The following is a 22,527-nucleotide window of genomic DNA, read 5'->3' on the forward strand; positions in this document are numbered from 1 at the left end:
GGGAGCAGTGAGAGGAAATTGGGATAGTGTAGTGGTATTATTTGCAGTCAAATGCAATTGTAAGGGCAAGGAGAGAATAATTATAGGCAACAGGGATTGGATTATGGGGAAGTGATCTTTACTCCATTTGCATGGATGGTGATGTTCATGCTTAATGGTGACAGGGTAAATGCTAAAGTAGTGTACAGGGGAGTGATAACCAAAAGATGTGACAAGAGTGTCATTGAACTCATTGAAGTTTAGTTCAGTGGACTGGGAAATCAGAACAGACAGACTTGGGAGAGACAGTTTGACGTGGTTCAGCTAAGGAGCAAAGAGTTTATAGTTGAACTTTCTCTTAGTGAAAGATGAGGGAACAGTGGGTGTGAGCGGCAGTGCAGTGAGATGATGAAATGAATGTGTGACTGAGCAGAAGGAGACATATCGATAGAGAGGTCAGATTAGTGGAGGTTCAAGCATAAGAAGATGAGATCAAGATTGTTTCCACCAGTGTGAGTTGGTAGGTTATGGATTCTCACAAGGGAGTGGTCACAGAGGATTAAGTCAATTTGGTTGTCTTAGATATGATGGGGAGATTGAAGTCGGCCATCATAATAAGGAGGATATTGGCTGGGATAAACATGAGTAGTAGGTCAAGGTCTTAGAAGAAGAGATTGGGAGTATCAGGTGGACGATACATGAGTAGGATGATGAGAGTGGTGGGAGCATCAAATGGATTGCTGTATGTTCAAAAGCAAAGACGGCAAAGTGAGAGGATGAAGTGAGATAGGTATTGTGACCTTGCAAATCATGAGACCCATGTGAATACTTTGCAGAGGGCCTTGGAGAGGAAGATCTGAAGTTGTCAGTGATGAAATAAGTTTTATTGCAGATGGATTGGCCTTTCCAGAGAACAATGGTGAGGTCAGTAAGGGACAAATGGAACGAGGGAGGGGTGGAGTAGTCATGAGGGATAACTGATGGGTTACAAAGGCTAGAGTAGGTAGTGTGGGAAGAGATTGAGAACCAGAGTGCAGTAGAAGGGGGCATAAAGGATAGGACAGGAGATCAGACATGGGGAGTTGGAGGAGAGGTGGGAGAGTGCAGGTGGGTAAGTGGCGAACCAGACCAACCGGTATAGAGAAGACAGCAAAGAGGAGAAGGTTAGGTAGGTACAATGTGATAAGGGATACTAAAGATGGGGAGAAATGTGTTAAAAGGTTGTAAGAGAGAGGAGTGTGAGGGGACCTTAGAAAATTGGAGCATTGATTGCATTTGTTGTTAAAGGGACATGAGAAGCAGGCTGCCTAGGTTGTTCTCAACTGGAAAATAGGCAGAAGGACAAGTTGGATATCGTTGTCAGTGTAGTTGGTTCAGTCCAGGTGAGGGTCACGTGACCTGATTACCCAAGGAGTGGATCACTTGGCTTGCAATGGCTTTTAGGCAAGGTAAGTGCAGAAGGTTGTACAATCAGAGGTAGGGAGCCTTTTAAAGAAGTTCAGCCCTGAAGATGGCAATGCTCAGGCCACTACTGAGACCTAGAATGCCCAGAGTCTTGTGGGACTTACGATAGAGGCATTATGTGTTTTCTTAATACGTATAGCTCCAGATGTGCCACTCAGCTGGTCAACTGGCTTTCAATGGCTTACATGCAGGACAGGGAAAAGCACTGGGTTCCAACTTGAATGATCAGAGGCAGGGGGACTCTGGGAGAAGTCAATCCCCAATATCAGGTAAGCCCAAACCTTTCCTGATGCCATGGGGTCTTGTGGGCCTTACACCAGAGGTTTGCTGAGTTTTATTGCAAAGGAATCCTTCAGGAAATGGTCACATGACCGGATTTACTAATCAGAAGGACAAGTGGTCGGCAGTGGCTTCCAAGTAGGCCAGAAACAGGCAGTGTATTGGAACCGTAAGGTCAGAGGTATTGGCCACTCCTTCCCAGAACATAGGTGAATGTATCCCTTTCACTGGGCCTGGAGGGGTCAAGGGTCTTGTGAGGCTCTCTGCAGAGGTTTGCTGAGTATTCTAGAGAATTTAGTAGATTGAATTCTTAGGGAACAAAGGATTTCTTAGCCCTTTAAATCTTTATAAAACAGTCTTTGATATATTCTGTCACTCTTACTACAGTTTGGTTTCTAACTTTCTAAGAACATTTTTAGAAGCATACTACAAAATACCTTACTGATGCTTTTCTTCTAACAACTGATTGCAATTGAACCTGTGTTGCCCTGCGTAGTCCTGCTTCTAAGGAGAACACATTGCCCCTGAGCTATGCTCCCAGCCCCTACAAAAAATGTCCCGAGCCTCTTTGTGAATCCTGATCGAGTCAACATCAGCTGTTTCCATAAGCTTAGGCCTGGGGCTGGGCTTTCAATATCTTGAAAAAGGCAAACAAATTAGGGATTTGTAAATTAGTGTATATCTTTTTCCAAAGGAAAATCGAGGAAGATGAAAAGCCCCATAGAGGATTTTCTTCATTTTATTTTATAATAAAGGTTCTTATACCGCGCAATGTCACCACCTTTGTGGTCCCTTGATTCTCTGGCAGATCTGTAAGGCAAAAGGGTGAGGGGACTTAAGTTAGTGGGACTGAGCGGGAGAAAAGGAGCAAGAGAGCTTTGATGTGCTGTGGGCAACTTCAGTTCGGTTGACACCATTTGCTGAGTTTAGGTGTGTTTTTCAGTTGGTAGCCTTCATGTGTTGTTGTGCGAGGCTATTTGCGTTTGTTTTGTTATTGCAGTGTAGTGAAGTTTGTGCAGTTTATTGTGCTATAGAGGTATGGTTGTGTTTAGTTCAGAGTTTGAGAGATGTATGCAGAGGTGAGTTTTTTAGTTATGTTGGTTAGTGGCTCCTCTGTCTAGATGTGATACAGGCTAATCTTCACAATTCTATCTAGATGTGATGCATGGCTAATCTCGACAATTCTATCTGGACGTGATGCAAGGCTAATCTCGACAATTCTATCTAGATGAGACACAGACTAGCCTTCACAATTGTAGCTAGATATAACACAGGCTAATCTTCACAATTCTATCTAGATGTGACACAGGCTAATCTCCACAATCCCATCTAGATGTGACACAGGCTAGTCTCAACAATTCTATCTAGATGTGGTGCAGGCTAATCATCACAATTCTATATAGATATGAGGCAGGCTAATCTCAGCAATTCTATCTGGAGGAGATGCAGGCTAGGCTTCACAATTCTATCTAGATTTGACGCAGGCTAATCTCCACAATTCTATCTAGATGTGACGCAGGCTAATCTCCACAATTCTATCTAGATGTGATGCAGGCTAATCTTCACAGGAAATCTAAATGGAGCAGGCCCTCACTCTGTAGAATTATCGTGCAAGGAGAGGTATCGAGATTATTAGCTAAAAAAACAAGCAACAGTAGACAACTACCTTGCAAATTACACATCCCAGCCAGTTGAATTAGATCGTATAGTGTCACATGCTTAAACTTGCTAACTCCTACAAAACGTGTTCACCCAAATGGAGGATCACCCTGAAAAGGAGCAGGGTGAAGATAGGCAAGCCTACAAACACAGAGTCCCCAGTAGCCAAGCAAGCTAGCATATGTGCCTGAAACAAGGTGCAAAAGTCTCAGGATAGAATGTTGCACAACCAATTTAAATATACAATGGAGGATTTAACTATCTTCTGGATATGTACCTTCTGAGGGAGGCTGCCTTTCAAGAAAAGTTCAGAGATGTGGCCATGGGTGATGGGATTGGACAACATTCATGCTCAACCAACTAATGTAACCGCAATTGGACCAACTGCCTGTGGTTGGAAGTTGAAAACAAAAGGACCTCGATTTTGATGCAGTTACATATTAGTAAATATATAGTCATCCATTCATTTTTTTTTTATCCAGTAAACAATACCACAACACACATATATCTTCTACAGATGACAACTGCATGTACACCTACATGTCATCACAGCACTGGTAGAGAGTGGGATACCCTGATGCACAGCCATATCTTTCAGGGGCTTGAAGTGTAGATCAAATAATATGAGTTACAGTATCCGCTCCTAGGGAATGGAAACACGAACTGAGGCTGAGGCAGATGACTCTCCCCACAAGCTGAGCAGCTGGGAGTGACCAGACAGGAAGGTGGAAAACCAAGGCAGAACCAAACTCCTCTACCTCATCTGATATTCAAGGATATCAAGCAATACCCAATATAATATACACAAAGGGCCTTATCACAAGTTCAGCGGTATCCTGGTGGTAACAGCACCCAACACTATTAGCGTTACCTCAACTCGACTCACCGCAATTTTTCGCCGGATCCCGAGTTGCAGTGGCACTGTTAGTCCCCACTTATTCAGAGTCCATAAGAATAATGCCAAAATGGGAAGAAAGTGGAGGTTTTACCTCCAGCAAAAAGCTGGTAAACCTTCCGCTTTCCGTCTGAACTCAGGATTGGGCGGAGCAGTAATGTTGGGGTAATAGCATCACCGCCACATTTTTACCGCTCCACCCTACCCGTGATGAGGGCCAAAGGGGCTAATTATCCAGACAGTGTGGAGGCAAATCAATGAATAAAATGAATTTATGAACATTTTACACATTCAGTTGGTGAAGAGGAGGTGCAGATCTTAAGTTACAATTCCGCCTTGCCCTTCCTCTTGCCCATGGAAGTACTCTATTATGCTGGCACAAAAGCTGATGGATTCCATAGGAATCCATTGTAAATGCTGCCTGCCATGCGTACATGGCAGCCAGCGTTTACTCATTTTGCAGGGTGAAATGCTAAAGGGTGGCCTACATGCGTGTACGTCACCTTTATACTCTGCACTTTGTCACTTCATCGTGCAAATGCTGAAAATTATACAGAGACATGTGTCAAGGGCAAATATAGCGGATCTCCTCTGTGTAAATTCCTTGGAACTAGAAAATGAGTCCCAAAGAGCCAGGGGAACTAAAATACAGACATTTTTGGATTCTAGCACACAAAGAATGGTATGCAGCACCTGTATGGTTTTGGTTGAAGTGGTGTAACCAGTGTAAAAGCCAGATGTGTTATTCATATATTTACCATGTACATAGGCCACCAGGCTTTATACAAGTCATGAAAGGTAGTGCCTACTAGGCTCTTACACAGTATGCCCACATGTTGGCATCTTGAAAGGTGAGAAGGATTATCTTTGGTATTGTGGTTGGTAAGTAAACCAGTGCGCCTTCTTTAATGGTCAATTTTTGAAATAATTTCTGCTGGCATGTTTTTCGCACGTGAGGTGCCTTGTGAAGGATGGAGGTTTTGAAGATAAACCTGAGGAGCTTTTCTGAGCAGATTATGAGTTTGGTGGTGTCTAGGCAGTAAATCCACAGAGGTCCCACCAAATGGATTAACTGTTTCTGCCACTTGGCCCGGCGGGATTACTGTCAGAATATAAATAGTGTAACGGCAATGTTAATCCCCATTTATGGGGGATTTCGGCAGAATTACCACTTGCCGAAATTGCTATTTATTGGCGGTAAGGTAGTGAACTTAGCTCCAGCATATTGGTGGAGGTTTTTCCTCCACCTTCCCTCCAAACCCATAATTTGGCAGTGCAGTAATGTGGCAGTAATGCAGTTCATTATCCATTAACACTGCATTACCATGTTTCCAGCCACACAGCCAAACTCATAATTGAGTGAAAGAGGCCATATTCTCCGCTCAAAAGCACCGTCTTTTGAAATAATTGTACACAGTAAACTAGGAATTTAAAATCAAGCCTCCAGGCATTAAAAGGCATCTCTGGAGCAAAAAACATGTCAGCTGACATTTTCATTAACTAAGCATTTGCAAACTAAAGATTACCTGTGATATTACACAGTCATTGGGTTATTTCAAATTCTAACAACGAATCGTTACATTGGAGACACACAATATTATTTGTACAAATCAATGTTGTTTAATATAATTGCCCCACCTTCTCCTCAGAGTGTATATGAGTCTCAGGAGGATAGCAAGACGACGCGGAGCAACAAAGGTTCGATCCCCGGGTTTGCGCTTATAATCTTCTGGGTATTAAGCGCGTTATAAACAACCAATTACAATTATGACTATGAGAACGTTTTCTGCACTTGCTAATGTTTGATGCTTGCCTATTTAGCAAGCAAACGTTGGGGTTCAAGCAGGAACCACTGTTGTGTGTTACCTGGCTCTCATGATAAAGCTAAGAGTACAGATCGAGCTCTTCATTGGCTCCCAGCAGCCAGGTTGAGGGAGAGCTGGAGTATCCTGATGTCAATGGGCAGCAACACTCTTTTGGCTGGAGTGTAAAGTATATAAATACTGGGCAGGTGCAACATTATACAGGTTTGAGCAATTAATAAATCTAATGAGAAATGCAAAGCAAAAATGGCTGCTCCATCTTCTAATTAATGCAGTTTTCTTGATCGAAGGGGTTGATCAATCAGAGGGTCCATTCAAAGAGTTAAGGCGGGAAAATGGAGTGGGTGATCGTTGCAAATATTCTTCCATCGGGAAACAAAATCACATATCTCGCAGCCAGGATTCATCCAGTCCATGTGTCCAGCAGCATAGGTTAAGTATAGTGTATATTGGGCTTCCATGCCATCATGCCCAATGGGATATTATTCTCCTGTGCTCTTGGATGAATGCAGAAAGCAAATAATAAAACACTGGGCAGGCCCAGCGTAAGATACAGATTTAATCCACGCAAGCATGGAGAAGTTCACAGTTTATTAAAAAAAGATACATAGGAGGGGCTTATACATATCTGACAACTTTCCATTGTTTTACGGTGAGATAAACTCTTAGACATTTCACAAGCTACCTTCATGAAGCTCTTTGTCAGCATAAGAAGGCAATATTGTTGTAAATATTATTATTAGCATTATTATGGATATCAAATGATGATAATACTGATAATTATTTTTATTATGCATACATCATTTGTACACATAGCATTGAAGAGGACAATGCGATTTTGGGTGGACAAGGTTAATTACTGAATGGAAGAATTCATGATTTATGAGGTTGGCAGTTCTGATTGACAAATACTGCCTGTTGGTAAAATCCACCAAATGTCAAGTCTTGAGTTGTTTAGCAAATGCGGTATTCCTGGGGATACCTGGGAATACTGTAATGACGCAAATAACATATTGATATTGATATTTTATTTGTATCGCACTCCTACACACGTGTTTCAGAGTGCAACCAGGCAAGGGAGGGGAAGAAGGGAGAACACAAACAACGATCTTACTAGGCCGAGTGACATTTAGAACGTGCAAGTGCAAAATAGCAAAATAGCACATAGCAACGCGTGTTCAAATTATTCAATGACATTCCCTCCATCCAAGATGTACAGGAAATCATTGTGAAGCTGGATTAAAAGGTCTCCTTAAAGGAAAAGGATGTGCCAAGTCCTGCTTTCACCTGTAAATACATCATAGTGTGTAGTGCAAAGTTAGTGCAAATGTGCTTCCTCTGCCCCACAACTGGGCTGTCCAAGCATTACTTCATATGCTCCTGTAGTGGTATAATCTGCTACTCTGCCCAATCCATTCCCATCTTCGAAACATCGAGTGATTATCACCAGATCCGTGGTCATGGCATGACATATCGGCATGGAAAAGTAGACTGAACACACACAAAGGGCCTCATTACGAGTCTGGCGGTAAGCGGTAAAACCGCCTGGTTACCGCCGGACTCGTATTACCATTCCGCCTCCGTGATTCCCGGAATTACCGGGGCATTACAACCCCGGTTTTCCGGGAATCACGGAGGCGGAATGGTGTTAATCCCCATTCCCATTGAGTCCTATAGGACTCAATGGGAATGGGGATCATGGAAACACCGGCAGCATCTCGTAATGCTGCCGGTGTTTCCTCGTCCGCCTGCAGGCGGGTGGTGTTAATCCCCCAAAGGTCAGACCTGGTGGGAACATCACCTCCTGCCTGCAGGAGTTGTGATCGCCCGGCATGGAAACAACGGTGGCGGCGGGTTTACCGCCACCGTTGTTTCCATACCGGGCGATTTGTAATGAGGCCCAAAATCTTTGATAACCTTTAGCAACTACCAAATTAAGTGGACAGAATGAAGAAATGAAATGTGGTCAAAGCAGTCCACAGGTTCTCATTGGTGTCCAGGACTACATTGCAAGTCCACTGCGCTATGCAGAAAAAAACTTTGCTGATGCCCAGTTTCTCTCCGGAGGTTGCCCTCAGCGATGCACTGACCATCAAACCACCCTCCCGCTGAAGATCAAGCAGCATTAGTAAAGGGGTGACCTACAAAGAATAAAAGGACAGCACTCTTGCAGTTTAGGAAGGAACCCAATATGTCCTATTTAGTCAGTGAAATCCATAAACAATAGATGTATCCTACCCTTATTTAACACAATCTAAGTTGAAGTAAATTCTGGGGGAGCAAACACTCGACAATTTCTTTTTGGGAATGCTGTAAATTGTATCAATCCACTAATGCTGGCATTTATCCACGTTATAGTGAGATTGAGCTAGTTGGAGGGAGAAAAATACAATCCTATAGTCACCTATAATCTTTGGCAGATTAGAGATAATAAATGGAGTACTGAATTGGAAAAATAATTTAGCCCAAAACATTTGTACATCTTCTTAAAATCTGTATTGATTTCTTCAAGGTGCATTACATCAATTCAAAAAACACAATCATTCAACTTCATGATTCATTGTACAGAAAAATGGGGAAATCATAGACATTTTTCAAAAGATTTAAACAACATGACAAACCAAAATTAAAATTTCAACAAATGTTCTTCTAAATACAGTAAAGGAAAAAATAGGGGGGAGGGGAAACTCAAGAAGTAGTTGCCCCTAAGTATACGGGAAGTCTTTTCAAGTTGATTCCCTTCAAGACAGTTCATTTGTCCATAAGATTGGCTTGATTTTTACTTTGGGCTTCAATGTTGCCCAATATGTGGGTCTTTATGAGGTAAAAGAATTCTTTGCCAACGGGATGCTTGGCGAGCTTCTCGAGCTGTTCACGTTTCGGCGGTCTTGCAGCTTTCGCATACATCCGCCTTCATCAGGGCATATTAGTTCAAGACCCTGTGTAGGTGTAGAAAAACAAAAAATAGAGATTGAAATTCTCCCTCGCATAACCTGGCAGAATAATTCTGACACCATAATCTAACTTATGTACCTCTGCTCAAGCGGCTGTGGTTTTACCTGCCGTTGCGCTTATCCCAAGGTCTGGGATAAACAGGCAGTTACCTCTCCCCAAAGCTAACCAGGGCAAGAACTGAACCCACCACATCTTCAACCTCGCCCTTATGTACTTAATGTATACATGTTTATGTGTATGTGAGTAGTGACCACACGCTGACATGTTTGGGGCTGTATTAAGTAGTTGAATTCTATATTGCAGAATGTGGATTGATTTGAATGAACCGTGTGCCTTATATTTTCTTTTATCCTTTTGAATACTTCAGTTTCTCAAGAGAATGGATGTTATTAACAGTATAGCGAGGGGAGGTACAGTCAATATAGTGGTTAGCAATACTCCCTCTGACATTCTACCCTTCCTTTATTGTCATGCGTCTAAATATGTAAAATGATCATGTAGATAGCATGCCTTCCAGTCTTGGGAAAGGTGTAATGGGGAATACCCTTTCTCCTTTGATTTGATTGGATTGTTGTACTGCAAACGACCAACAAGTATCACAGTACAGGAAATCACAACATGCCAAGAATGATAATAATGAAATGCAATTCCTAAAATAGGAACATTTTCAGCATTGTTGTGGAAGAGCAAACGTGTTTCAGTACTGCAGATCTCAAAAGGTATGGTGTTTATTTTATTTATTGGGTATTTATAATGCTCCTAGACAGCAAATGGTGTTTCAAGGCGCCACAAGAGTGGGGGTGGGGAAACAGGGATGAAGAATACGTCCTATAGGCACATGGCTGTTCTTCTCTTGAAGCGAGCAACGTCAGGTAAATGCTTATTGGAGGACCGAAGATCTATGTCAGGCACAGAACATTGCACCTTATCTTTGGGCTGAATTGGCCCAAAGTCGCACAGCACCTTATGAATTAAAAGGAGAGTTGTCAATGTGACCCTGGCATATACCAGAAACCAGTGAAGTCTAATGAGGACAGGCAAGGTTTGTGAGGTTCTTGAGGTGGTGGTCACTATCCCGGCTGCAGTGTTGAGTAGGACCAGGAGCCTACAAGGAGTATCCTGATCAGCTCCCAGAAAGAGTGCATCGCAATAATCCAGCTTTTCTTCGATAAGCGCCCTGGCAATAGTCACATAGTTTGCTTCAGACAGAAATGGGAGGATTTGTGTAAGTAACAATAGATAATTGAATGAGGGTTTTACAAACACGTTTGCTATGGTATCAGACATGTTGTTTGGATAGTTGCTTTGTATTCTTTTGACATATTTTGTAATCCATTTTCAGCATTGTTGGCAGTGAGAACAGTCCTACTCTTGTGTATTGTTCATTAGCACCCGCGATGGGGGAGCCAGCCAATCGGGAGGCTCGGAACACAGGTTGACAATATCCGTGAAATCCTGTGTTCTATGCCGCCTGATGGCTGGCTCGCCCACCCACCATCTTCCCCCCATCCAACCCAGTTTTTTTTTTAAAACTCTGCCCCCAATTTCACTTACCTGCTGGCTGTGGAGATGTGACTCGCTGCTCCAGTCCCCACTCTGGCCGCCATGGAAACGGAATAGGGGCTCCATGTGGAGCCCTACCTTCATTTTCCAAGGTGGCCATGTTGGTACAGTGTGTTTGGTGTCCCGTGAAAAGAAAGAAAACAGTTTCCTTTAAAAAAAAAAATATACATTAGCACCCACCTAGCATGCTATAAGGGTGCTAATGGCGATATGCCCCTCCATGGCTGGGTCCACCCTGTGGGTAATGACTCGACACCTCGGGGCATATTGCCTCAATACAAGTTAGCTTAAAAAATAATCATTTGAAATGAATCATGATTAAACCATGGAAAAAATTAGAAACAATTGTAATTGAATGTTAGGTTCTTGTTTTGGAATTTGCTGCAGTAATTATGTTGCATTGGCACTGCACCACAAGAGACTTAGGCCCACTTCTGGATAAATGTATGCACGATCTGTGTTGGCTTTTCCTACTGCCCCAGACCAAATCATGAGTGGTTAGGAGCGCTGCTCCTCTACTTAAAAAAAAACCAAAATGTTTTACTATTCGTATATTTTTATTTTAAATAGAACCGTTCCGGAATGGTTTAGTTTTAAAATAAAAGTGTAGGAAGAAGTTGAAATTTCAGTGCACTGCAAGGAACATTCCCTTAACTAGCAGGTGTGTTTGTTTGGGGGGGTTGGAATGCGTGGGGTGATGGGGTTTGTGGGAAGCAGGGAGGGGGGTCAGGCCAGCAGGGAGCATAGTTTCTCTACGTCTTTACGTAGACTCCGACCGCTGATTCTTGTTTAATTCATCTACTTAAGTAATGCTTCTCTACCACAGGCTTTATATGCTAGAGTGCATGGTGACGCTTCTAGGAGAGTCAGACATCCAGGAGATGTGACCTGGCTGTTCAGAACACCTTCTGCCAAGTAGCAAAACGTTGCTGATGCGTGAGGGGCAGAAACTGACAGCACCTTGAGAAGAAATGAACAAGTGAATAGTGAATTGGCAAGCCATACTCTGATACTTCAAAAGGGAAAGGTCTATCAAGCCTTAGAATGCCAGCATTTTATCCCCCTATGTTTTCACTTCAGGAAGGCTATCTTTGTACTATTTAGCAGATGCTTTTCAAACAAATATCGCTACTGTGTTGAGTCTTTCACCAATAATCTCCTAATTTAATTTTTTAATCCCATGTAAATATCGATGCTCCTTTACAATTGTGCGTCAATCCCAAATCCCAAAAACACATGTTCTTATTGGCTGTAACCCGTGATCCTTTGCAGCATGATGACCTGCTCAATCTGGTGCTAAGTGTGCTGCGATCATGGAACGACCCCTTGGGCCACCTGGTGACTGAAGTACACGGTATCAAAGAAGCACCAGACACCATCCTCTGGAAGGCAGTGGAGATTGAGGAACAAACCAAGAGACTCCTCGAAGGAATGGAAAAAATTGTTGGAAGGGTGAGCACAGCATGTTCTTGTTATGTGTTTGTTTTATTATTAGTTAGCGCCCTGGCGGGAGGGGTCCCGTGGCCTCCCAGCCAATCAGAAGGCTCGGAATGGGGTCTTTATCTCATGGGAAATACACTGTTTCAAGACTCCTCAGAAACAGAAGACTGCCATTTTTCCTGCCCGGACACCAGATAAGTGTGCCCTATGCTCACCCGTGTCTTCTTCCCCCTACACCCAACCCGAATGTCCACATCCCTCACCCACCCAAACACCCACCCACAGCTTCCTTGTCCTTCACCGATGCTGGGAACACTCAGTGTCTCTCCCTAGCTGTTCCATTGACCTGCTTCTTTCCTCAATAGCAAGCGGGAACGTCCTCTTTTAAACAAGTTCATGTTTCTATGTCGACCATCTTGCTTTGAATTTATTTACTTTTTTGCTGAATGCTCTTTACCACAAAGTGTTTTTCAAAAAGAAAGACCATAGCCCGAAGGTGAGAATGGTGATAAAGCCCACCGGGTGTGGCGTACCAGCCGGTAACACTGCAATCAGCGCAAGTTGAACACTTCCTTAATATACCTGTATACTTGTAACCTGCAGCAAGTAATGTAATGTACCATATTTCTGCAATCAATTATGTGCAACCTTGTGTATTACTATGTAAGATAAGCGCCCAGATGCCTCTGGGTTAGGTGCGCTATATAAATAAATAAATAAATAAATAAAGTTAAAGGCACTTGTTGTACACATGCCTGTGAACTTGCTACCCACCAGTATGACCCATTGCAGTGACCATTATCTACTAATTAGAACATTGGAATGTGCTGATTTCTCTTGGAAGCAATGGAAAGGCAGCAAGGGTATAGTCACTTCCGAAAGGCCACTGATAATGTCCGAATAATCAGCAGTGTCAGCCCCTGTTTCTGCTTCTTCGCAGTCCACCTCAGTCCACCTCAGTCGGGGGACATGGAGGTAAGAGTTAAGGAGTCTGCCAGTTGAGTGTGAGACAATTCATGGTATGCTTCCCCTCCCACCACGCACAGCTCTTGCTGTAAAGGTCGTTCAGCTACATCAGTAGCATGTCTAGCTTCCTCTCCCCCAGTCCCACCTGCAGTGGCATATGGAGGGCTTCCACCACCCCTTCCACCTGTGGTTCCTGATTGCAACTGAGCGGCAGCTGTAGGCAAACAGAATGATGCATCTTCTCTCCCACAGCTGTCCTCTGTCCCGGTATCTACGTTCGCCAATGGTGGTAACCAGTGGAGGCCTCCAGCCCCGATTCACTCGCAGCATTTGCCGTAATTGAACCTTGTCACATAAGCACTACAGAGATTGGAATTCAAGAGCCAGCTGCAACTTTCATTTATTCATTCAGCACTGCAGGGAGAGGGTGGGGAAAGCCACTGAGAGCAGGCAGCGGGGGTGAGACACCTGCAGAGGCTCCTGAGACACGCACGTTTTTACGTTCAACCACGTGACCTTGGATTGCTCTAAATGCCTTCAGCTCACGCCATAGTGCAAAAGACAAATCCATATTTTTATGTTTTTGTCAACCTACTGTATCCTTCTGGTAGTAGCTACATACACATTTTCCATTTGTAATAATCAGCAATATAAAGACCCCACAAAATTAAATAAAGTGACACTAAATAATTGCCGAATTTGTCGATATATCTGCAGCACATATTTGTCGATATATCTGCAGCACATATACTTCACTTTCTGCAAGGGCATTTCTCTGTTTCAAACATAATTTGTAGACGGTTAAAGATAATATTGTACCTTCTGGAAAGACGTCATGCACTGCACTGACGACGCATCAGACAGACAGCCCTGCAGGTGCCAGGTTTTAAGTGTCTGGATGTGTCTCTTTTTGACTTGGTCATATGGACCTCAAAACACGATGCGGGCAATTTACAGTGAGCGGAGCGGAAAATCCAAGTATACTTTTGGTTTTTCTCTATCATTTTCTCCTGCAGCTCGTTTTAGCGCAGTCTTCAGGTGGAGAAGAGCAGCCAAGCAGAGATAGCATCTCCACTTTTCTTTCCTCCTCCGTCTCAAGAGAGCACATCATTTCACGCCTCCATGAGCTTTTCATGCAGGCATAACACGAATGGATTCCAATAAAATACCCCCCACACTTTAGAACCTGCTAATTAGCAGGTGATTCCATTGTCATCCATTGTAACACACTGACTGCAAAGGAGCTTCTTTTGCACCATTTCGCAATTTGGCGACAGGGAGCTATTACATGTAGATGTACACTACGGTGGCTCCTGGCCACAAAATTTGGATCATTTGACACAGAGGAGTGCAACTGTGCCGGGCAAAAGCCAACGTACATGCGTGTAAGCCTCCTTTTGCCCTACACATTAGCACTCTGCCATGCAAATGAGTAAACGCTGCATTCAATACTTGCATGGCAGTAATCATTTACAATTACAATTAAGCTCTGCCTGCCATGCACGCATGGATGGCAGTGTTTAATTGTACACACTGTATGCCGTGCAAGAATGGAGACAGTGTGTACAATGGATCCCTATGGAGTCCACCTGCTTTATGCTGGCATGTAAAGCCAGCGGGCTCCACAGCTTCTCAAGACCCTCCTTTTCTCTTCCTCCTTCCCTCTACCCCTCCTCTGCTAATGTCCCCCTCGTCCTCATTTTGAATGGTTACCTGGTTCCTTCTGATTCCTGACAAGGCACCAGGCCCTCCTCGATCAGTCTACCCCTGCACTTGGTCTCCCCTGTCCCCCCTAACATGCACCTGCCCTAGCAGACTACCCCCTGCACTAGCCTGGCTGGTCCTGCACCCCTTGAGCCCACCCAGGTCCGTCCCTCACACTTAGCATGTGGCCCTCCTTTCCCCTGCACTCTCTGCATTCCCCTGGCACGTATCCACCTGGCCTCCCTTAGCACTCGCCTTACCTATGGGTCCTTTCCCCCTTCTTCTTCGCAGCTATTACATGCTCACCACTCCGACCTGCACTTCCTTTCCCTTCTTAGCATTAGCGCATTCCGCTCTCACCGGCACTCCCCCCCCTCACCTCTACCGTGAGGATAGCTCAGCGGCAACATGCTTGCCTTGGAAGCAAGACGACACAGAGCACCACAGGTTCGATCCCCGGGTCTGCACTTAGAGACTTCTGGGTATTAAGTGCGTTATAAATAACCTATCATATCATATTTCAAACCTTGCAGCGCTATTGGTAATAGCCCAAAAATGGAAATCCACAGAATCCCAACACGAACTTAAGTGGCTGATCAAAGTCTGGAACCTTGTCTCTTTGGAGTGGATTACGGATTTGATTCAGTCAGGGGGACCAGGCTAAAGTCTCCAGTAAATAGGAACTGGTGCTGGCCTTCTTGCATAATGACTACAGAGCGGCCTACTGCCCGCAGAAACTTTGTTTACTGGGAATATGGTGAGATACATATGTGCTTGAGGACTCACGTCACACACTGGTGGATGGGAGGAGGGTGAAGCGGTGGGAGGTCAATGGGGCTGGGGGATATTATTTTCTTTTGTGTTGTAGTTGCAAAAGTTGAAATGCCAGTAAAAAAATAATTTAAAAAATATGCAATAATGCGAGCTGTCTGCAACACTGAAAGTGCGAAGTAATACCAGCTATAAAACTGAAGGAGGTGAAAGAAAAATGTCCATGATATTCCAACAACTGCCTTAGAACACTACCCGCCATACTATAGTTCGAATTCAAGGGCAGGCATTAGTCTCCTTCAGCAAGAAAAAAGAACCTCCTCCAACGATTCCTAAGTATCCACTTTCCACACATTACATACTATTCACATTGCAGCTTCTTTTCAGGGGGCGTATTTGTTAAAACCATCTCAGAACTCACTCCTCTCTCCCACCTTCTCACCGTCTCTCCATTGTTTTTCTTTCTCTCATCTTTCCTTTTGTCTTTTGTGATGTTTTATGTGTGTTGGTGTGAATTTTTGTAACTGCTTTCTTTTTTACTATTCGCATTGGTTGATAGTGTATTGATGTATTGGGATGAGGGTGTGTTGGGATTCTAGTTACAGATGAATAGTGTTATTGATAGGATATTATTATTATATCGGCTTTTATTGTTGCACTCTGTTAAGACCTATGTGATGAAACTGTGTTTTGTTGAAAATCTAATAAATAGATCTTTAAAAAACAAAATAAAAAAATAAATCTCAAACCTGATCGTATTGCAGTGATAATTTCTGTAATGGGAATGGGTAGCAATGATGCATTTACAGCAAGGCCAATGCGTTTGCTGATGATACTTATTTTACCACTGGCTGTAACCCCGTTCAGTGGATTTCATCACCTGGATGTATTGTCCCTTTCTTTGATGGCTGGCGTTTTACCACCAGCATCAATTGCAAGACCCTGGTGACAGGAACAATACCACCCATTCTGTAACAAGGCCCCTTCATTCCAGTTTGGAGGATATGATAGTACCCTGCCTTCCTGACTCAGGTAGAATGTCTCCCATGTCTTGGTTGCTTCACCTCTAGTTTGGCTGTTGAAGCTGTTATTATCTGCCAGTGTTTGCTGAAGTGCCTGGTGCTCTGGACAAGAGATTGGGGGTTCGCCATTCTGCAGCTGTGCATCCCTAGTGGCCTGTGTCAAGGTATGCCAGTGTATGCTTAGATGTGAGATGCCCTTTTGGTGTAAGGTAGGAGCTCAGTTGCTTATGCTAAGGTAAGGTAATCTTGTATAGCACCCATCTGCATCTAAGGTTCACCTCACTGTGAGGATCTGTTTAAGAGAAAGGGTGGGTGGTTTTTGGGGGATAGAGGAAAGGCCGCAGCAGAGAAGAGTTCATGCAAAGGGCATTAGACCACAGGTTTTGACTGCTGAGGCTGTATTGTTTTCTGTGAGGCACGCCCATCCTAGACCTCTGAGGAGCCCTGTGATACAGAGTGTTTAGTCGCAATCAGATACCTTTTCTCAATAACCATGAGTCATGTAGTCCAGCAACCTATGAGAGAGGAGCTTATATCATTAGAACCAATGGTAGTCGACTGGTGATTGTTTGCAATTGTATTACCCATTACTTCACAGGCAAGTTGTCCCAGTATAATTTAGTTCTTCTGTAGGGTACAAGAAGAAAACGAAGGTTATTCAGGGATTTCAGGGAAGCTAAAACATAAACCGCACATAACAAGACAAGCAGTGGACTTCTCACTCTGACAGTTATGACCGTTTCTTCTCCCCTACCGTGAGTCTTTGTTTGTTTGTCTGTCTTGATTATTTGTGTGCTTTGAGGCCTCCAGACGTGTGGCGTTTTGCAAAAATTAAAGTCAAGTAAAGAATTGGAGGAAATAACTTGGCATGTCTATGGGCTATCAATCGAGCTATTTACTATGATAATCCGGCAGCCATTTGTTAAAACCTGAATGTCTACAAATAAATGGGAGCACATTACTTGTTGATGTTAAGTGTTCCGCCTCAAAGAACAATGCATAACTTTATGAGCCATGTTATGCATAAACAAAGCACATTATGTTCCAGCCACTGCTGTGCTACACAGAGTCGATCATTTGCCCATGCATGAGTCTGCACCATGGAGCATCTTGAGAAGTTTACAATCTCACCCTGGTTTAACAGTCCTCTAAAAAAATGTCCTCTGGATCTCAATGTCTGCTCTGAAGTAGCATGCTGTGCCTGTTTTTCATGGAAATTTTGCCTGCTTTGTAGATGCCAAAGATGGCAGACCCTGTGGTGTGGTCTCAATTTTCTTCTCTCTTTTGATTGCCTCAGACCCATCCTAGGTAGGAGGTCAGTTGCTTATGCTAAGGTAAGGTAGTCTTGTATAGCACCCATCTGCCTTTAAGGTTGACCTCACTGTGAGGGTCTCTTTAAGAGAAAGGATGGGTGGTTTTAGGAGAATAGAGGGAAGGCTGCAGCAGGAAATGTCATGCAACTGGCGTTAGACCACAGGTTTTGACTGCTGAGGCTGTATAGTTTTCTGTGAGGCACGCCCATCCGAGACCTCTGAGGAGCCCTGTGATACAGATTGTTTAGTCGCAATCCGATACCTTTTCTCATTAACCATGAGCCATGTAGTCCAGCAACCTTTGAGAGATGAGCTTATAGCATTAGAACCATCGGTAGTCGACTGGTGATTGTATGCAATTGTATTACCCATTACTTCACAGGCAAGTTGTCCCAGTATAATTTAATTCTTCTGTAGGGTACAACAAGAAAATGAAGGTTATTCAGGGAGTTCAGGGAAGCTGAAACATAGACCGCACATAACGAGACAAGCAGTGGCATAGAAGTTAACAACAGCTTCTAAATGATGCACACACTTCCCAAAAAGCAGTGTTCCTTTGCACGCCATTAATAAGAGTAATGGGCCTGGTGGGCAATATTCAGTGTAAACACAATTACTTTGAAGACTAGTGTTGTACAATTTGCGATAGGCACCGCCATGCTCCTTGGGATATTGTGACAGGCAGGATTTCTCTGCATATGCTTATTTCTTGCTCAGATAAAATTATGAAGTTTGTTTAATTTGTTACCCGTCTATCCTTCTTAAACACCCCTTTTTATAAGATAGGTGCAGATGCAATGAAAAAGTGAAGAAATTGGACTTCTCTTTTTTTCATCACATCTACACATTCTGAGCACCGCAGCCTCAAAATCTCATGTGGCATGTATGCACCAGAGTTACCATGCAGCGTTCCCATCTTGCCGATTTCGCTATTTCAGTCACTGTAGAATAGGTTAGCTTATAGATTGTAGCTGGTTATACTGTGCCAGGAGGAGCCTCAATCAGTCCTTGGAAAAACATGCCTCAGATCTCCACTGAGCATAGGCATGCATCGTGGGATCATCCAGGAGTCACTATCTACACAGTGGATTCCAACGAACATAACCTCAGCAATGGAGAAGTTGGCTATCCCTCAGCTGACGCTTCATACTGAATCTATGGCCTGCTTCAATGACCATCTGTCTGGCCTTAGAGCATCCAGAGGCACGGAAACTGCTCTTCAGAACACCAATGACCTGCTCACAAATCCTGACATTAACACTCCCTCTTTCCTTATTCTCCTTGACCTCTCCTCTGGCTTTGACACGGTTAACCACAACATCCTGATCACACGACTCTGTAACACCCTGGGAATCACAGGTCAGGCTCTGCCGTGGTTAATCTCCTTTCTCTCTGACCGTCTATCCCAGGTGGAACTCAGAGCCTTTCTCTCGACTATTGCTCTCTCAACCTGTGCTCTCTCAACCTGTGTTGTTCCCCAGGGATCTAACCTCTCCCCCTGGTACTTCAACATCTATATAGCTGCCTTCACACTTGTGATTGACACTTTCACCTCTAACTTCAGTGTTATGCGGATGACACGCAACTATCTTTCAGGCTACCCTCAGTCGCCTCCTCCTCCCCCCGCATATCTGACTGTCTGTCCGCTATTCAGTCATGATGTGCTGCAAACGACCTCTGGCTCAATGCCAGTAAGACTGGGATTGTACACATTGGGACCCATGCTCCTGCTTTTCCACTTTCACCCTGGCCGGCCTTCCTTGGCCCTGCTCCAGCACCCACCTGCGAGACAAAAAAGCTTGGAGTCATCTTCGACTCCACTCCCTCTTCTCCTTCTCCCCTCACATCTGGGCATCTCTAAAAAGTTTACCTATCAGCTACACCTCCTCAGAGGTACTAAACTGTTTCTCACTTTCCCCCAGTGTGTCAATATTTCCAGAGCCTTGGTTGTCTCTAGGCTGGACTATTGCAACAGCCTCTTCCTCAACCTCCCTTCTTTGGCCCACGCCCACTGCAACTCATCCAGCACAGAACCGCAAGACTTATCCTTGGCCTCAATCCCAGGGACCGCATCTCTCTGGTGCTGAAATCCCTTCACTGGCTCCCTGTGACAGCAAGGGTGAAGTACAAAACCCTCTACAATGTCCACAAGGCCTTCTCGGGCATGGGACCTATCTACCTGCAGCCCTTCCTACCTAAATACTGTTCTTCATAAGCCTTCCGCTCATCTACCTCCAACCTTCTACGAGTGAGCAGGTTCTCCAAGCAGAGATTTGGAGGGAGATCCTTAATCTCAGTAGGTGCCTCCTTCTGGAATAGCCTCCCTGCCCCCCTCTGCATTGAGCCTGACCTTCTTAAGTTCTGGAAACTCCTGAAGACCTTCCTCTTCTCTTGCTTTGCTGTCCCTCCACCCTGCTAACCTAGCAGCTCTGCTCTATCCATCTTGCCCTCCTCCTCCTCCTTACAGTTTGCTCATTGGCCATCTGGTGTACCTCAGAGTCTCACCAGTCCCAGGGATCTTCTTTCCTGCACGTTTCTGAGGGCCCTACACCCACCCACCTTAACGGCACTTAGAAATAACCCAAGAGAGTGGCTCTCTCTGCACTTATCCCAGTCTCCACTGACTGGGTGCACTTGGACCTCCCCCTCCCTTTCTATGCACTTGCACAATCCAAATGCAATGTGTCTGAAGATCGTCTGTCTGTTCTTCCCTGTATTCTTCCCTTAATTGCACTGGTAAAACTGCACAATCGCAGTCAGACCTATTTGCTGTGTCTCAACCGTAAATGTATTTTTTATGCACTTACTCTGCCGATGCAGACTATTATCCTCTCCGAATTTCAAGGGCTCTGAGTGACTGTTGTTTTTTTACCCTGTTCCCACCCTCTGTGAGCGCTTTAAAATGCTTTCCTGTGTATAGGTGCTATATAAATAAACAATACAATACAACAATACCATACAATTGAGAGAATGAATCCCTGATGCCTTTGTGGAGATAGAACAGCAGCTCGGCTTCTGAAGGCACCTGTCAAGAGAGTCCTGCAATCTAATAATACCCATCTTCTGATCCTTCCACGTTACAAACTCCAGAAATACTGGGGTGCCAGCTTTGACTGCTGGGCCCCTCGATCATGGAATGCACCTCCCTTGATTTCAAGATCAATCTCTGATCTGACACACTTCAAAATAGCATTAAAGACGCATCTCTTTGACAAAGGAGGATACTAGTTCCTCCTGCCAGAGACTTCTCACTCTGACAGTTATGACTGTTTCTTCTCCCCTACATTGAGTCTTTGTTTGTTTATCTGTCTTGTGTATTTGTGCGCTTTGAGGCCTCCGGGCGTGTGGCGCTTTATAAAAGTTAAAGTCAAGTAAAGAACTGGAGGAAAGAACTTGGCATGTCTATGGGCTATCAATCAAGCTATTTACGATGATGATAATCGGGCAGCCATATGTTAAATCCTGTATGTCTACAAAAAAATGGGAGGATATTTACTTGGTGATGTCAAGTGTTCCTCTTCAAAAAACAATGCATATCCTTATGGGCCATGTTATGCATAAACAAAACAAATGATGTGCCATCCACTGCTGTGCTGTACAGAGTCCATCGTCTGCCCATGCTTGACTCAGCACCATGCAACATCTTGAGAAGTTTACAATCTCACCCTGGGTTAACAATCCTATAAAATATGTCTTCTGGATCTCAATGTCTGCTCTGAAGATGCATGTTGTGCCTGTTTTTCGAGGAAATCCTGCCTGCTTTGTGGATGCCAAAGATGGCAGACCATGTGGTGTGGTCTCAATTTTCTTGTCTCTTTTGATTGCCTCAGATCCATCCTCGGGACATGGGAAACGAAGTCTTCTCGCTGTGGTCAGGCCCTGAGGATCTGCACATTGCGGACGAGGACACCCGCCTCTTCGCATTCTACAATCTGCTCCACTGCCTTCGCAGGGATTCCCACAAGATTGACAACTACCTGAAACTCTTGAAGTGCACGATAATGCATGGCAGCAACTGCTGAGCCTTCCCCGCCACAGTCAATCATTCACCACAATGCTATTGCTGAAGGAAGATGCTTCATTGCTATATCTCCATTTACTTTAATCATCTTTGCAGAAAAATAACTTGTCATACCACTGTGATTTAAAGCAATGCTTACTTTCATGCAGGTTAACAGTGATTCTGTTCTTTAGACAGCAAGTTGGCATAGAGCTTTTTGCAAGACGACCGCTGACTGATGGAACAGCAACGCGCCGTGCGTCCTCCGGCACACCGTCGGCTGCCAGTCACGGAAAGCCTACTCTTGCAAAAAAAACATGATGAATAAAACTATTGCCATAATTAATATTTGTCTCTTGTTTTACTCCGAGGTACTTTATATAATGTAAGCTGTGCATTGCATGACTCACACGACCATGAGCGGGTCATGCCATCATCATCCGTCTAAGTGACAAGATCTGAATACATTTATGAAACAAATTGAATAAAGTGTAGTCGGATGATGAGGTAAAAGCTCCACGAATAGAATATTTGCTCAAGACTAAGAGGCTACTAATACCGAGGGTTCGGGAGTGCTGCTTAAATAATTATTGTACTCACGGTGCCAACGGGGTTGTTGACAAGATAGTGTGTCAGCGATTTTTTAGCCTTGCCATTGAGACTCAGATACATGTTTTGGAGCATTTTATAAGCC

General features: G+C 44.1%; 1 protein-coding gene across 1 annotated transcript in view; it reads left to right on the forward strand.

The window, feature by feature from the left end:
- Positions 1-22,173, forward strand: part of PRL (prolactin) — a 60,910-nt gene extending 38,737 nt beyond the window's left edge. Inside the window, exons 4-5 of the mRNA XM_069613839.1 lie at positions 11,890-12,069; positions 21,664-22,173. Of these exons, the coding sequence (XP_069469940.1) occupies positions 11,890-12,069; positions 21,664-21,855 (372 nt within the window). The 3' untranslated portion in view covers positions 21,856-22,173. The remainder of the gene's footprint in view (positions 1-11,889; positions 12,070-21,663) is intronic.
- Positions 22,174-22,527: the final 354 nt, after the last annotated feature.

This window comes from Ambystoma mexicanum, chromosome 5p (assembly GCF_040938575.1).
Source record: "Ambystoma mexicanum isolate Mex_15411 chromosome 5p, UKY_AmexF1_1, whole genome shotgun sequence".
NCBI lineage: Eukaryota > Metazoa > Chordata > Amphibia > Caudata > Ambystomatidae > Ambystoma > Ambystoma mexicanum.